This window comes from Rousettus aegyptiacus, unplaced genomic scaffold, assembly GCF_014176215.1.
Source record: "Rousettus aegyptiacus isolate mRouAeg1 unplaced genomic scaffold, mRouAeg1.p scaffold_m13_p_2, whole genome shotgun sequence".
Taxonomy (NCBI): domain Eukaryota; kingdom Metazoa; phylum Chordata; class Mammalia; order Chiroptera; family Pteropodidae; genus Rousettus; species Rousettus aegyptiacus.
This window is the reverse complement of record NW_023416295.1, coordinates 111,816,038-111,833,665: the sequence shown is the minus strand read 5'-3', so window position 1 is coordinate 111,833,665 and position 17,628 is coordinate 111,816,038. Positions and strand designations below refer to the sequence as shown.

Here is a 17,628-nt window from a genome sequence, read left to right as displayed (position 1 = left end):
CTAGAGAAACTTTTATAGATGAGACCTCTTAAGATTGTTAATTGCAGAATAATATATGGTAGCAAAAGTCTCTTAGAAGTAGAATGTATATGGTTTATTTATATAATGGAATATCATCTAGCAATTGCATTGAATAAACTAGAACTATATGTGTCAGCACAGATAAATCTCAAAAATATAACGTTAAGTAAAAAGTACTTGGTGTGAAAGGATAAGTACTTTATGATATATTATGTATAATAGGATATTATGTGGGACTTTTCTTGTTATCTAAGCATCTAACCATTTTTTCTGGAGCTCAAAGTGAGAATAGTAGCTGACAAAGGATTCCTGCAGTGTAAACAGAAGTGTTGAACTTGCTAGGAAATGATTATGATTTGTCCTAGAACTCTATTCCTTCCAGCCTATACAATGTAAAGAGAGACTTTACTGGAAGGAAGGGTTCTTTGAACAGTTATTTTCCCGGGAGGGAGTGCTATAACAGTGCTTATATTATCCTCCATGTGGGTTGCAAATGATTCCCGTGGAACACTGGTACTTTTTGAGAGGGAAAATGTTTCTTTGGCTGAATGCCTGCTAGGTTACGGAAAATAGTTAGGCCTCCCTGAGATGTTGTCTGAGTGGAGTGTTAGATAATTCTTGGGAAAGTGTGATATGGGTCCCAGAAGTATTGAAGGCCCAGAAACTGGGGGCTGCTGCTGCTTTACTGGGGAAATGTAAAGGAAGAGATATAGAAGGTAACCTTGGAATGAAGAACCAGAAACAGGAACTTCCTCTGTGTGTCCAGTGATATTGAGTTAAGGGTTTTTCCTTGGACCAACCAACACTTTATAGGCTAGAGCCATCTTGAAAGAAACATACCAAAGAGGATTACCTGCTCTGCAGAAGCAACTCCAAGAGTATACCACTGACATGGGGGCTGAGGCGGAATTCTTATAAATGAGCTGGAGATGTCTCTTTTCCACCAAAGAATGTTAGAGAGGGAGGTTCTGTCATAGAAAACCAGAGCTGGACAGTAGTTAAAGTGGTAAAAATGGATATCATTCAGACACTATCACAATAGGAGATAAGAGGCCTGTAGTATAGAGCTGGGCTAAATTCCTAAAAACAGCAAGGGTAATTGAAGATTTAAAGCCAACAAGCAGAACGAGGAGTCAATGGATGTGTAATACTAAGAGGAGACATCAAGGATAGGGAGATTTTTGCTAAACCGAGATCCTTACTGAAGGCAGGCCAGTTTGATCAGCTATCAATATGGAAAATTCTCAAAATCCCATTAAAATTTAGTAGGGATCTTATAAAACTGGACTATGCAGTCCCAGTAAGGATGGGGACCAAGGTTGAAACGTGGTTGAGAAGAGAACTCAGAGGAGTCAGACTAAAGTTTGGTTTAAGAGTGTCTTTGTTCTCATGCGATGAATTTCAGAATTCTCTAAATACCTCATGTGAGAGAGCCAACAGTTAATATTGCCAGTGATTGGGGGGTTTTGATAGCTGAAAGAAAAATGTTACAACCTTATGTAACATGAACTTTGCCCCTTCTCACTTTTCAACCTTTATTCCCATCCTGTGGTAGGCCGAATAATGACCCCCCCCCCCCCCAAAGATATCGAGTCTTAATACCTGGAACTTGTGTTACCTTATAAAGGAAAAAGATCTATGCAGAGATGATAAAATTAACAGTCTTGAGATGGAGAGATGATCCTGGTTATCCAGGTGAACCTTAAATGCAATCACATGTATTATAAAAGGGAGGCAGAGTGGGATTTAACACACACACAGAGGAGAAGGCTATATGAAGGAGACCAGAGGGATTTGAAGGTGCTGGCCTTGAGTATTGAAATGATGTTGCCACAAGCCAAGAATATCAGAAGTCTACCAGAGCTGGAAGATGCAAAGAATGACTTCTCCCCTAGAGCCTCCTGAGGGAGCATGGCCCTACTCATACCCTGAGATATTGATGTTAATTTTGAACTTCTGACCTCCAGAACTATAAGATAATAAATTCCTGTTGTGATAATCTATTACAGCAGCAGTAGAAAACTAACATATACCATCGTGCTGTACTATAATAATTTGTTTATATAGCAATGGGAATACATAACAGGACAGTTAATTCTACCCGAGGGAAACAAGGAAGGCTATGGTGACACCTGAATTGTGAATTGAAGGATTTGTAAAGGTTTGCCAAACCTGAGATGGAGTATACCTTCTCAGTAGAATAGCTAACATGAGCAAAAAGATACTGAGGTTTTTAAAGTACATACCTTCGTGGAATGGCTGGTATACATAAACATGTAGGCTGCTTAGAAGGGAATAGTGGATACTACAGCTGGGAAAAGTAAATTGGAACCAGTCATGTGATTTTGTAGGGTTGCTGAAATTTTCTCATTTTACCCCATCTGCATGATTTTAAGGCTTTTAAGCAGGGGAGTGATTGGAAACAGCTATGTGAACAGCAGTGTGTTGAGAGGATATTTAAAGGCAAAACTGAAAAGGTCTGATAGGTATTCGTTTTGAGAAAAGAAGTACTAAGACTTGGTAGCCAATTAATTATACCTAAGATTTTGGGAGATTGAGTCAAGGCTGAATAAGTTTTCAGCTTGGACATTTGATAGTTGGAAATGCCTTTTAGTAAATAGTATAGGAAGGAGGAAGAATATATTGTGGAGGTGGTGAGGAGGAAAAAAAATTATTAAATGGTCTTTTAAAGTTACATATCTAATCTTATTTCCTTGCTCAAAATGCCATGATTGATTCTCTGCTGTCTTCTGAACTAGATGCCATTGTTTGTTCTCAGTTGAAAATGGGATTTGTGCATTTTTTATTTTAGGATTTTCAGTGTTTCTCTTTGCCATTTATATTTGCATTTTGGTAATTAAATTTAAATAATTTACATGTGCATTTGATCCATACAGTTAAAAAAAATAAAACAACTTATAACTCCTAAAAGGTACTTCCTCAGAATTTTCCAGACATGGGATCATTTGTGTCTGCCTCTGCTTTCTGGGACCTCGTTGGAATTGCAACCAGGACGTGAGTTAGAGCTGCTAGTAAGAATTGGCTCTATGTTTGAAGGGCAGGAGGCGGGGAAGGTGTCTTCTATAATCAGTCTAACTATATTAAAGGAATGCTAGTCAGATGCCTATAGTTGAAGGATAAAATTGGAAATTAATTTCATGAAATATGAAATTGGGCATTTCATATCGTGGTGGTGAAGTGGGCATTTATATCTAAATGCAGTGTTATTCATTCTTTGGAATGTATTTGAATAAGGACAGTTTAACAGCTTTACATACAATGGAGAAACAAAAGCATCTCCTTCTTAAAATGGAGAAAATATAAAGAAATAAGGATGTACTGTCATTTTTTTCCAATATTACAGTTACTGTTTTTGCCAATAATCCCACCAATAATAGGTGATTATTTGCAGGAGATTTGATTATATTTTTAGACCATTCCAAGAGATCATAAGATCAGAGATTATATTTTTACATGTGTCCAGCTACAAGATAAATCTGAACATTAGTAGTATTCCCATATACTAGTTATAACCAGCTCCAAAATACAATGAAAATGGTTTATGTAGATCTCCATCTACATAGTACTTACCAAAATAATTCTTAAGAATTGTGATATAAGTCAGGATAAACTAGGTTTTGCTGCAGTAGTTTAAATGTTAGTGGTTCGGTACACATGCATTGTGGATTGGATAATGGCTGCTCTTGGACCCAGACTGATCATCTCCTCTCTGGAACATTTGCCAGTTTCCATGGCAGAGAGAAAGAGAGAGTGAGGAATTGCATATTGGCTCTTAAAACCTTTTCTTTGAAATCAACATGTCTCTTTTATTTGTACTCTATTGGTTAAAAAAAAAGTCAATCACTTGGACACATATAATTTTCAAGGGACCAAGGACAATCCTACCATGTACTTAGGAAGAGAGCTGGAAATATTTGGTGAGTATCACTAATGATTACAGTAGTGTTTACGTATGAAAGACAAGACCAAAAAAGCCCAAGAAGATTAATGTATGTCACTTTTAAAAAATATATTCCTTGAAGTAAATTGAAAGCTTAAATAATTCTAAAAATGGAACAGAAGTGTTTAGATCAGTATGAAAAAGGTTACTATCTAACCTGTATGTATAAGTTTGGTCAAATATATTAAATTTCAGGACTAAGAATAAAACGGCTAAAGGATAAGAACAGGAAATTCTCTAAAAAAGAAACAGGAAAATTAAAGTTGAAATTTCTATTTAAATTAGGGAAGAATTTAAAAGTAATACCTAGTGGTAGTGAGTTTATGGAAAAACATTAATCATATATTATTGGTGGTATTATAAATATAATTTCTTTGCAAAACAATTTAGATATTGTATCAAGAACCATAAAAATGTTCACACCCTTTAAGAATTCCTCTCTAGGAAGTTTACTCCAGTAAAAAAGAAATGTTAAATGAGTTAAAGAGGTATTTTTTAGTGAGGAAAAGTCCATTCTTTTAATTTCATTTAAATGCACTAATATGCCGTGCTGTGTGCATGCTAAGCACGGGGTGTACACAAATGATTAAAATAGGGTTCTTGTCTTATGATAGCTTATAGTTTAATGGTGAAGAGAATGTTAGGAGACGAAATAAAAGAGGAATGTCTAAGAAATAACGTGAGTTTAGTTAGTGAATTTAAGAATAAGCTAAATGTTCAGTGATTGGGAAATGTTTCAGTATGTTTCATTATATCAGTTTAATTAAATATTTTGCAACAGAAGTACAGTACTCATACAAATTGTGTGTAATGGCAGAATATAAAAGGGAAGATTATAGAAATACGAGTATTGTGATTACAGGTTACATAAAAATATATATAAACATTTAGGCAAAAAAAAGATTGTATAGCAGTGTTGAAAGAAATTTGCAAAATTAGGTTAAGTTAAAAACAACACTTTCTCCTAAAAATACATAATTCCAGTCTAATAATGAAAAAGAAAACCCATCAGACAAATCATAGTTGAGGGTTATTCTACAGAATACCTAACTAGTTTTTTAAACCAAAAAGTTCAAAAACAAAGTCTGAGAAACTGTCATAGTCTAAAGGAGTTTAGGAAGCCATGACAACTTAAGTAATGCAATATCCTAGATGGGATCCTGGAACAGAAAAAGGACATTATGTAAAAATAAGAAATGTGAATAAAGTATATACTTCAGTTAATAATAATGTGTCAATATTGGTTCATTAATTGTAACAAATATACCACACTAATGTTAGATATTAATAATAATAGAGGAAACTGGGTATGTGGAATATGGGAACTCTGCATTGTTTTTGTGAATCATAAACTATATTAAAAAGTAGTTTGTTTATGTTTAACAAGATAGGAGAGGGAGAAAATATCCATATGGATATTCGTTCATCAAATGTCTGGAAAGAAAAAAATATATTTATGTATATTTTTACAGATATAAATGCACATGTGGATTAATGCTATAATGAATTGAAGTGAAATGAAGTGAAAACTAGTTTTTAAAGAAGGTTGTGGGTAACGAACATTTTCATAGTCTAAAATTTGTTGGAAGTGAGCAATGTTAATTTGATAGTTTTGACTGCGATGGTTAAAGAGAACCTATGCCTCAAGTTGGACTATTCATTAGAAGCAACACTGATATTTTTTAAAAAAATATTATGTTATTAATTTCAAGTACTCTTAGCTAAGGATCAGGTACCACAACAGAATACATAATATTAAGAGACCAGTTACTTACTGGCGGGGCGGGGGGGGGAGGGGAGTTGAAATCCTTCTATTATATAACTGCGTCTTTTTTGTCCAGTCTCCTTTAAAGGTGCATAGGTTAGTAAAGGATTGTCTTGAGTGTAGTGCCATCTACTGGCACTGTTAACTAAATACATTTTTAAAGTTATTTTATAATTTTGTGTGGCTACTGGTTTTCCTTGTTTTCATTGTTTACTTGGTTATATATGTTTTATGCTTATTCTTCCTTTTCATTATATGTAATCAATGCTACTTTTTAAAAAATCATGATATCGCTAGAATTTGAGTGTCAAATATTTATGTTGAAATATATCTGATATTTAATAGCAGTTTTGTAGTTTAAAAACATTATCTACACATTATATATTTATTTATAGTTTTTAATTTTGTTTTTAAAGTTTAAAAATTACAGTTGTTCCTAGATTTAGTGATGGTGATAGTTATCTTGATAGACAGTGTTGGCATTTGTCACATTGACAGGGTAATAGTTCTAGAGATGAACCAGATTCCATTCTGTTTAAAAGTGAGAAAAATAGTTTAAGTTCTGTATTATAATTTTTTTTTTTTTTTTAGCAATAAACCGCTTGGAGATTTGATTAAACATCATTTCTTCTACTTTTTAGTGATGATAATTCTACCTCTTTAGAACTATTCTAGGGATAAGTTTAAAGCTGTCTTTAAACACATCAGATTACTTTTACTAAAAAGTAAAAAATAAAAACGTTATAGATGGGATAAAACAGATACTGGTGTAGGTTTAATAAAAAAATGTTACTAGAAAAAATTGTAATCTTTAATACATTTGTAAGATCACATTTGGCAATGTCAGTGAGACAAAATGGACTGTAGAGAAACTGAGAATACAATTTAATCATGTACAGTAAGTGAGGTCTCTGAGGATAAAAATGAAATTAAAATGTGTGAAAACATTACAATAATAAACTTTAAATAGAAATTTATATTTTGTTTTATCAATATTTTTGTTTGCCTGTTAGTAAAAAAAGGATAGCAGTTTGCCCCAGCAGATTTCCAAATTGAAATCGTTTTTAAAGTTATTACTTTTTTTTGGACCTCATGTTGTCTTTATTTAAATAGGTATTAACTTGTTGTTGGAAAGTTTTTTTTTCTTCAGTTACAGTTGACACTCAATATTATATTTGTTTCAGGTATACAGCGTAGTGGTTAGACATTAATATAACTTACAAAGTGATCCCCCAATAACTCTAGTACTTATTAGGCACATGCATAGTTATTACAGTATTGTTGACAATATTTTATATGCTGTACTTTACATCCCTACAACTATTTTGTAACTGCCACTTTGTATTTATTGATCCTTGGCAGGTTCTTGTTTCTAATATTTGCCTTAAATTTTCTTAACCAACTTTGTCCTCCCACTCTAGACTATAAAGACCTTGAGGGCAAGAGACAATATTTGGTGTATGTTTGCAATGCTGCTCCCAGCCATAGTGGAGCCTGGTGCAAATGGAAAAATCAGCAATGCTGGTGCTGCCTATATTTAAAATGTTGATATCTGGGATTTTTTTTTTTTTTTTGGCATTGATTTTGATTTTTAAAAGATAACCCATTAAACTGTTTTTAAATCTTGATTATTGCATTTTTTGACACCCTCTTAAATTTTATGCTGACCTCACACTGTCCTGGCTTGGGGTCCCAGTACATTGGGGAGTGCTTTATGTATAGTGGCCTCTCGAGAAGGTGTTCTGTTAGATATACAATGTCGTTCTATTCCGCTTGTAAACTACGACCAGTTTTTATTTTCCTTCAGGTGTCAAGTCAGAATTGAAAGTTTAAAAAAATTATTTTCCCAATAGTAGGGGAGAATAAAAAGAAAATTTAAAAAGAAGGAAGTGTTACTAGCTTAAAAAATATCTTTCTTCACTTTGCTGCACTGACTATATAGGCCATAGAGAAATTGAGAACTGTAATTCAGTAGAAAAATTAAATAGAAAGGTTTAAAAATATTAAATGGGTAAGTCTTATGTATTGTTTTGCTCCAGCAGTTATTCAGAATATCACACACACCAAAAATACTATACCTGCTTATGTTCATAATTAACCAGTTCTATTTTAATGGAGTCTAAAAACAATCTCAAAAAATCACTTAGTAAATTATATACATTATGTGTGTTGTGAATCTTAGCTTAAGATGGATGTCTCTTTTGCTAAAGTGGATCAGTGATTATTATTGGGGTATTTTAATATTGTCTATAGCATTTTCATAAGGAACTAAGCATTTATTTGTTGAAAGGTTTATATACTAAGCAGAAATTGCTTTTGTGAAACTATAATTTCTTGTCCTTGAAAATATTCAGATTGTTAGTCTTCTAAATTTATGGCTCAAGTAAATTATGGAATTTCCCACACAAATTGAATGGCTAGAGTAATCTAAAGATAATAGCCTTTTTCCTCCAATAAAATACTATTAAATTTGGATTATTAAATTTCAGTGGCCAAGAGAACATGAGTTCTTCTAACAGTTTCATTCCTTCGAAATACTTTATTATGCTTTATCCATTTGTTTATATTTACATTTATATGTGTGTGAGAAGGAGAGGGGAGAGAGGAGGAGAGAAAGAGAGAAACAGCGTGTGCGAGCAATGAGAGCATGCGAGCTTGGATGCACACACGCCGGAGAGAGAGAGAGAGAGAGGGAGGAATCAGAATCATAGAAATTTGAATGAATGATATTAGAGCTGAACATGCTCAATTTTTCTGCTTGCGTATAAAAGAAATATAATTGTATCTTAGTGCTACATTATGTTGAGGAAGTGGAATATACATAGCAAATAATGTATTAAATAGAAAATTGTGCATAGCATATAAGCTTTGAATGGATATAATAGTCCATGAAACTTGTTTAATTGAATTTTTAAATAAAAGTTAGTTTAATAGTATTAACATTTTTAGAACTATTCAAATGGATTTACATTTTATCAGAGCTGTCCTATCGTTCCTTATTCACCTAGGCAGATGCTAAACAAGTTCTCAGCATTGGAGTATAAGAAAAAGTAATACCCGAAAATAATAGGTCCTATCTTTAGGACCTTAGAGTTTACTTGGCATGCGATGAAGGTTTTAAAGTAGGTAGATAGAGCTAACGGTAATGCTAGAATGATAAAAAAAAATTGGTCTGAGAGAACAAGATTTGATGAAGAGATAAGAGTTTTATAGTGCTAAAGATGAATTTCAGTTAGTAATTCGTCACTAATTTCTAGTCTTGTAGCTTTTCTGTTTTGAGAGTATGTAAAAGGGGTAGATCTGTTTGAAAATGCGTTTTCTCTAAAGAGTACAGACTTCAGAAGAAAATAAACTGTAATCATTTTAATAGTGAATTTTCTTCAAATAGTACAAAAACAGTCCAGAAATACTAAAATGTTTTCTATATCTTTTCTCAATTCTTGCTTCTGTGTAATTGTCTCTTTAACAGGAAATCAAACCCCAAAGCCATTATAACCATGGATATGGTGAATCTCTTGGACGGAAAACTCATATTGATGATTATAGCACATGGGACATAGTTAAGGCTACACAGTAAGTTTTCATTGTAGTCGATTTCTTCTTTGACATCTGTATTTTAAGTGAAATGTGAACATAAGTATTTGTCTTTATTGATAATCTCTGGTGAGACTGTTTTCATACATTATTTTCATACTTTCCTTTAGTTTTTTAGACATGATTTTCTTTATTTCTTTTTACAAATTTAAAATAGCTGATTTAAAGTCTTTGTTTAGTCCAATGTCTGGGATTCTCCTGGAAAACTTCTTTCATTTGCACCCACTCCCACCTTGTGCATGAATTCTCCTTTCTTGTTTCTTTGGATGTCTTTAATAATTTTTTGTTGAAAAGTGGATTATTCAAATAATATAATTTGGATATCAGTTCTGGATATCAGATTCTTCCAGGATTTGTTGTTTTGTGAAATTTCTAAACTAATTGTGTAAAGTTTGTATATTTATCTTGTGTGGCCAGTGAAGTCCCTACTTGATAAATTAGTAGTCAACTAATGATTAAATCCCTAGAATCATTAAGTTGATCTTTGTCGAGGGGTTCTTTGTGTATATTGGGATACTCAGCACTCAGCCAGGCAGCTTACAACTCTGACTTAACCTTCACTTTTTGCTTACTCAGAACTTCAAGGTCTATCCGAGATGAGAGCCTGGGGCCTTCTCAGGTCTTTGTTGAACAAGTGTATACAACTTTATGTATTGTGTGTGGCTTTCTAGATTCTCAAGAGTATGACCAAGCTTTTCAAAGCCTCTAGAGATAACCTTATTCCTCAAAGTTTTGTTTTAAGCTTTTTGATTTGTCTCTTCTTTGTCCCAACTTTTATCCATTCTCTCAAGCAACTATGATGTTAAAACATTTGACAAACACCCTTTCCCGGGAGAAGTTTTTAATGAGTTTGAGTGAGATCTAATAGGGAAGCTTTTCAAGTACACTCTTTCAGAGAATCCCCAGACAAGTAAAATAATGACCATTCCTCTTTGAGAATGAAGCTTCGAAAGAGCTCTATCCCAGTTCTGTACACTGCATTACCATACCAGGAACACAAATTTATTTTTCAAGGCTGCGGGGAGCGGGAGATGGGACCATGATACATTAAAATGCCACTAACTTCTCTGTCCTTACTGAAATTCAGTTTTTCTTGGCTAACTGTTCCTTGGTTTGCTGAGAAACTTTTGTTAATTTCCAGAGTTCTGAAAAAGATTCTGACATTTTTTGCCAGATTTTTCATTACTTTTGTGGAGAGGCAAACTTTTGGAGGTCTTTAGACTACTGATATCCCCCTACTTTCTTAAAAAAAAAAATTATCAAAAATCAAAACACATCGTGCCAACTATATTTAGCAAACATTATACTGCTTTGTATTCATTTTTCCTTTTGAGACTTTGCTCCTTTTGATATCTCTTTTCTCTCCATTGTCATTAATCTCACCCTACCTAATTCATCATTTCCATCAGCAAATATATTCCAGAATTTTTCCTTTTAAGAAAAAAAAAAAAAAAGCCTTTCTTTATCCCTCCCATACTCATGTAACTATCCTGTTTCTTGAAAAGTATCTAAGTATGTTGTCTGTAATTTCTACCTTTAAAACCATTTATTTATGTTTCGAAACATTTCAAACCTACAGAAAAGTACAAAGAAGAATAACTGTCAGATTAAGCAGACGTTAACAGTTTGCTGTGATTGCTACAGGTTACTCAGTGCACTCTTTCCCCCTCCCCCCCGAAGAAACCTGTCTTGAAATTTCTGTGACTCATTCTCATGAACATTCTTTTGCATTTCTACAAATATCTGTAAGCAAAACATGTTATTGTAATGTAAAGTTTATATAAATTGTGTTCTACATATCCTTTTGCAGCTTGCTTTTACTTAAAAAATATATATAGCTTTTGTGATTTATCATTGTTAATAGATAAAAACATAGTTTATTCTGTTTAACTGCTTTTTAGTACAGTAGTCCTCCCTTATCCATGGTTTTGCTTTCTGAGGTTTCAGTTACCTGCACTCAGCCATGGTCCAAAAATAATAAAATTCCAGAAATAAACAATTAATGAGTTTTAAACTGTGTACCATTCTGATCAGTGTGATGAAATCTTGTCCCACTTCATCCCACTCGGGACATGAATCATTCCTTTGTCCAGCATATTCACACTTTATAAGCTACCCATCCTCTTAGTTACCTAGTTGCCATCTTGGTTATTAGATCAGACGTCAGGGCATCACAGTCCTTGTGTTCAAGTAACCCTTATTTTACTTAGTGATGGCCCCAAAGCATAAGATTAGGGATGCTGGCAATTTGGATATGCCCGAGAGAAGCCGTGAAGTGTTTCCTTTCAGTGAAAGGATGAAAGTTTGCGACTTAAGTCATTTTATCATCTTATCATGAGAAGAAGGGTGAGTACAGTACAATAAGATATTTTGAGGGCAAGAGACCACATTCACATCACTTTTATTACAGTATATTGTTAGAATTTTTCTTTTTAATTTCATTAATCTCTTACTATACCTAATTTATAAATTAAACTTTATCATAGGTATGTACGTATAGGAAAAACCATAGTATGTATGTATAGAGTTTGGTACTATCTGCCATTTCAGGCATCCATTGGGAGTCTTGGAATGTCTCTCCCAGGGATAAGGGAGGGACTAATATATTTTATCATTCCTTACTGAGGGCCACTTAAGAATGTTTATATTTTTTCATTAGTACAAACTTAGTGTCATGCAGCTTAGAATTCAGTATTCCTCTCTAGTGTAGCCAAATTTGTATTTTTATTTCTGCATCAGTGTGCTTGAATGTCACTGGAAACTCAGACTTCCACAAAGGCTCTCTCATCTGTGGGTGATTGTCTGAGACAGTATTTTCTGGTGGAAAGGGGCTGGAGCCAGTTCATGGACAGTTGCAGGATTCACAGGTGGGATTGAGGTCTGTACACCTATTACCCAATACTAGGATGGATGATCCTCCTCCCAGTTCCCTTAGCGTGTGGTGCCGGATCCGCTCCACAGAGCCACTTTTGTCTGTGGATAGATGCCAAAGTGTTGGAGGAAGAGCAAAATGATTGATGTCTTATACTACCATGATGCTGATGTCACTCTTTTCTCTTTCATTTATTTAATATTGTGTAGTTCCACATTGTTTTAATCACTTCTTAGTCTTCAGAATCGTCTCAGCTATTCTTGGCCTATTACTCTCACAAATGAATTTAGAGTTCTATTTGGGAAGTTCATGAGATAGTCGCTTAGGATTTTAATTAAAATTTTATTGAATTTGTAAAGTAATTTGAGGGAAATTGGTTTATATATTTAATGTATACATTAAATACACACTTTAATGTCTTATGACGGTGGTATAATTAAATATGCTTCCTCATTATTATTTTAGCTGGTTTAATATTTTATGATATGGAGATCTGATCCTAAATTGATTTTATTTGGATACTTTGTTTTAATGATTTTTTTTTTTTTTTTTTTTTTTTTGCTGGAGAAAAGATAGCCTTGCAAAGATATGTAATTCTTTAATGGAAGAATTACAGTGTATGCTGCATTTACTAAGTCACAGTAATTACTTTTTTGGTATTATTCACTAACTAAGCAAAGATTTTACTGAACTGTACCTTGTAAATATTTATTTTCTAATGATAGTTCTTGCAAACTAATCAAATTTTGTCATCTTTATAATTACAATGGGTTCACACATGTTAGAAAATTGTATCAAAAATTTTTAGTGTGTCCACATGAAAAGTTTTTTTTATAGGTGACATATTTAGATTTTATGTTATATAATGGTGGAAACATTTCTAAACATACAGTTTTTTAAAAATATTCTTTTCATAGCATGTGTTTTTCTGAAATAAAAGTATACTTTCTCACTATTGTCTGGAATATCCCTTTTGCCTTGAAGGGGAACAAACTATATAGTTTTCTAAAAAATATATAGTTAATAAGATACTACTCACAGTTATTTGTCATCACTACCCTCCCCCGCTCCCGCCAAAAAAAGAGCCATCAAATTTGAAACACTTGGGTTTTTTTTGTAAAAGAGAAAATGCATATTAATTTTTAAGTGTTAAAAAATAACCAATCATTCTCTGTATGGTTAAAAAGATTACCATGGTCATTTATCAACTCACTCAAAGTGTGAGGTAGGTTCAGCTCTTTGGAAACTCTTGCTCTTCCCTTAGGTTAATTACGTTGTGCACGTGTGTGTGTGTGTGTGTGTGTGTGTGTGTGTGTGTGTGTGTGTGTATGTGTGTATGTGTGTATGTACACTTGAAAAACAGAGCCAGTGAGGGCAGCAATGTGAAGGCTGTATTAAAAATAAGAAAAACTTAATTTCTTTATTAGGTAAGACATGGATATAGGTAGAAGTTTTAATATTTGTTGTAGTGTCATATTAATGTGCCACTCCTGCCCCAACCTTACTCTTTGGTGTGCCTTCCCCATTTTATAGACCAGTCTGATTAAGAAGTTACAAATGTAGTCAAAGCTCATTTAAATTTGTTTTTGTGTCATATCTCTAAGGACCCAATATTTTGTTTAGGATAAAGTTGATATTGAGGCTTGATGATGGATTCTTGGTGGTTTATTGTATTCTCTCTACTTTTGTTTATGTTGAAAATTTCCATAATAAAAAGTTAAAAAATGTTTATGCTACCTCACAACGACCAAAAGAAGAAGGAGGAAAGGATCAGGCCCTTCGCATGCACGCTTCTTCCTATCAAATATGAACATCTTTCTTAGAACTCTCCCTGTGGACTTCTTTTATGTCTTATAGGACTCTTCCCCATGCACCCCACTTCCCACATCCATACACCCTTCTTTATTTGCCTTCATGAATATCAAATCTAAATTTGTAAATAGAGAATCCCAACGCTTATAAAACATCATTTCTTCTTGATGTTCTTATAAATCGTTGATATGTTTTTTGTTACTGCTTTTTTGTGTACTTAATATTTTTTTTAACACAATTGTATACATTTTTATAAGCTGCCTCAAGTGTTTTGTAGAATAAGTGATGATATAAATAAAAACATGCAATTGATAGATGTTTTATTTCTGGTATCCTCTTCCACCTTATGAGGTATTGCATTTTTATAGATGAGACATTTAAAATGTAAAATGGATTAGTAAAAACTTGGAATATTGACATGTTAAAAATAATATGTTGAGAAATTCATTTTAATTTCCACGTATCAAAATGGAGCATTGTTTTCTTCTGAAAATGTTATTTTCAACTTCAGATTTCTTGTTGAATAGTAATAACAATCTCTCTTTTCTTTTTTCCCCAAGATATGGAATATATGAACGTTGCCGAGAATTGGTGGAAGCAGGTTATGATGTACGGCAACCAGACAAAGAAAATGTTACACTCCTCCATTGGGCTGCCATCAATAACAGAATAGACTTAGTCAAGTATGTATTTTCTGTACTTTTAAGTAATTTTTTATGTTGGTAAAAATTGTTGGTAAAAATTAATTATTTCTAAAATTCATAGCTTTTTAAAATGTAGATTCTGTGTACCTTTTTTGCCTGAAAAAATTTGTCTTTAATATATATTGAATGGTTATTATGTACCAAGTACTGTGCTGAGTACTTTTCCATGTATATTTCCTTTAATCTTAATTATTGAATTGACCCTTGGTGAAAAAACAATTACTGCTGTCCTACTGATGTGGAAACTAAAGAATAAAGAGGTTAAATGTGCTCCTGATGGCATACAGCTAATAAAGGTTGGGGTTAGGACGTTAACTTCAGTAGTCTAACTTGCAGCTCACATTCTAAATATGAATTCTATGGGGAAAAGCTACAAAAGGAAAGAGAGAGATTAACAAGATAATAGATGATAATCTAATTTAACTGTTCATACTATGATAAGTGATGAAGATTTACATACTAATTATAAAATGATTTTTGGTATTATTAATTTGCTTGTTTAGTATTAGAAGTAATTAGATAAGCAAGAGTCATTCTTAGTAAATCTGGTTTAATAGTCTGATAATTTGGACATAAGATCTTTATCTAAAAACAGGATTCTGAAATGAACTGCTTGCAAATGTGCAGTACAGCACACAGAGTCTAGGGCAAGTAGGATATTAATGCCAGGTAAAAGTGTTTGCTCTTAGTGTTCTAAAGATTTAGCAAGTATTTATCTAAAGCACTGAACTTTATGAATTACTTTCTTCCAGATAATGTATTTCCATTTTATTTGTTTGTGTTTTTCCTTCATATATCGCTGTCCTTCCCTTTGCCTTCAGTATGGGTCTTCTGCTGATGTCTAATTTTTGCTTGTTGGAAAATGTTTTCATTTTATCTTTGTTAGTGAAGGAAATTTTCACATGATATAGAAATCTAGGTTGGCAGTTTTTATTTTTGCTTTTTATTTATTGAAAATACCACTTCACTATTTTCTAGCTTCTGTTAATTATGAGAAATCAAAGTATTGTGCTTTTGAAGGCTTTTTTTCCCTTGGCTGCTTTTAAGATTTTCTCTTTGTTTCTGGTTTTCTGCAGTTTCATAATGATATATATATATATATATATATATATATATATATATATATATGTGTGGATTTCTTTTTATTTACCCTAAATGAGATTGCAAGGAATTCTTGATTCTGTGGATTGATGTTTCCATCAGCTCTGGGAAAATTTCAGCCACTAGTTCTTCAAATATTACTTCTGCCCCATTGTCTTTTTGCATTCCTCCTGGAACTCCAGTTAAATGTGTTTGATCTTTTCATTATATACTATGTCTCTTATCCTCTCTTCTCTGTATTCTCTCCTCTTGTCTCTGTTTCATTCTGGAAACTTCTTTTGACCTATCTTACTGTTCATTTATTCTTCATGTATAATCTGCTGTTAAATCTGTTTCATGCGTTTATAATTTTATTTTTAGTTCTAGAATTTTTATTGTTTTTTTAAAAGTATGTATTAAATTATTGCTAAAATTTTCAATCTTATATACTTGAGTATTGTAAAGATAGTTATTTTATAATCGGTGTCTGAGAATATAGCATTTGGAGTCTGTGTTGGTCTGTATCTATTATTATTCTTTGTGTGCCTGATTATCTTTGAATATTTATTAGACATTGTGTTTGAAAAATTATTTGTTGAATAAGTTGAGGCCTACGGTGAGAAGATTCCTAGTTGTTTCTACTAGGCCCAACTTCAAATTAGTTCTTAGGCTTTAAATTTTTTTGGCTCAGATAGCTGAGGACCATGCTAGAGTCAGCTTTACTTTTGGCCCTTAATTACCACTTCAGTGCAGCTTTTTGAGGTCTTAGCTTGTATTTTGCTTTTGTCTGCTTTGGCCTGGTAAATACTCTTATTCTTCTTAGGCTTTGATTTTTTAGGAAATGTTTGTTATATTTCATTGAGCTTTTTTAGTTTTCTTTAATGGGAGTATGGGCTAAAGTTATCTAGCCTTCCACAGCCTCTATAGATTTTTCAGTTAATGTTACTTTAATTAAAATAGTACATAAACAATTTGAAAAATTAAATAGTACTTAAAGGCTTACAAAGGGAAACAGCAGTCTCTCTCCACTCTCTGGGTCCTATATCCCAAAAGTAATTATTTTCAGTATGTTAGCTGTTTCTTTCAGTATTTACTCTTGTATTTTATAAATTTGTATTGCTACTTTTATCTAGAAAGTTATTTTATTTACACAAATGATAGCACTTTTCTGCTTTCTAAATTAATTTATATATCATTGAGATTTTTTGTATCAGTACAAAGAGAGCTGCATCATTCTTTTTAAAAAAGCCGAATAAAATTCATTTGTGGATTTAATTGTTTCCTTATTGGTAGACATTTAGATTCTGGTGTTTTTACTACCACAAAGGTGCTGTACTTGTTCACATATCACTTCGCTTATGTTCATACATATCTGTAGAATTCTTAGGAGTAAGAAAGTTAGATGAATTTTGAATTTTAATAAATATTGCTAACATCTATGCTGTTATTTCTTGATTAATCAGTTATTATATTTTGACTTTCTATTTTAGATTAACTAGATGTCCTAGATCATCACTAATACTTCTCTCTATTATAGTTTATCACTATACAAAGTTTAATCACTATACAAAGTTTAAATTGTTACTAGGATGTAAATTCTCACTGCTAAATCTAGAAGTGTTCTATGATTATCTGTTCTTTCCTGTAGAATTCTGGATTTTGTTTGTAGTTAAAGTTGCTTCATTTTAAAAAAATTGTTTAATTTTCTATATATTGTAACTTAATTCTTCTCATAATCTTAGAACTGTAAAACCACTCTGTATGCAAACAGTAACAGATAGTTTATCAGTTCTTATTTTGGTGGAGGAGGGGGTTATTA

The 17,628-nt window shown here is 32.6% G+C and overlaps 1 protein-coding gene across 2 annotated transcripts in view; it reads left to right on the top strand.

The window, feature by feature from the left end:
• The window catches only part of ZDHHC17 (zinc finger DHHC-type palmitoyltransferase 17), an 86,047-nt gene that overhangs the window by 14,359 nt on the left and 54,060 nt on the right, over nt 1-17,628 (top strand). Inside the window, exons 2-3 of one of the 2 annotated variants that reach the window (XM_016138187.2) lie at nt 9,217-9,320; nt 14,586-14,708. In XM_016138187.2, coding sequence (XP_015993673.2) covers nt 9,217-9,320; nt 14,586-14,708 — 227 coding nt within the window. The remainder of the gene's footprint in view (nt 1-9,216; nt 9,321-14,585; nt 14,709-17,628) is intronic. The other variant, XM_036236278.1, reaches the window with a different exon arrangement.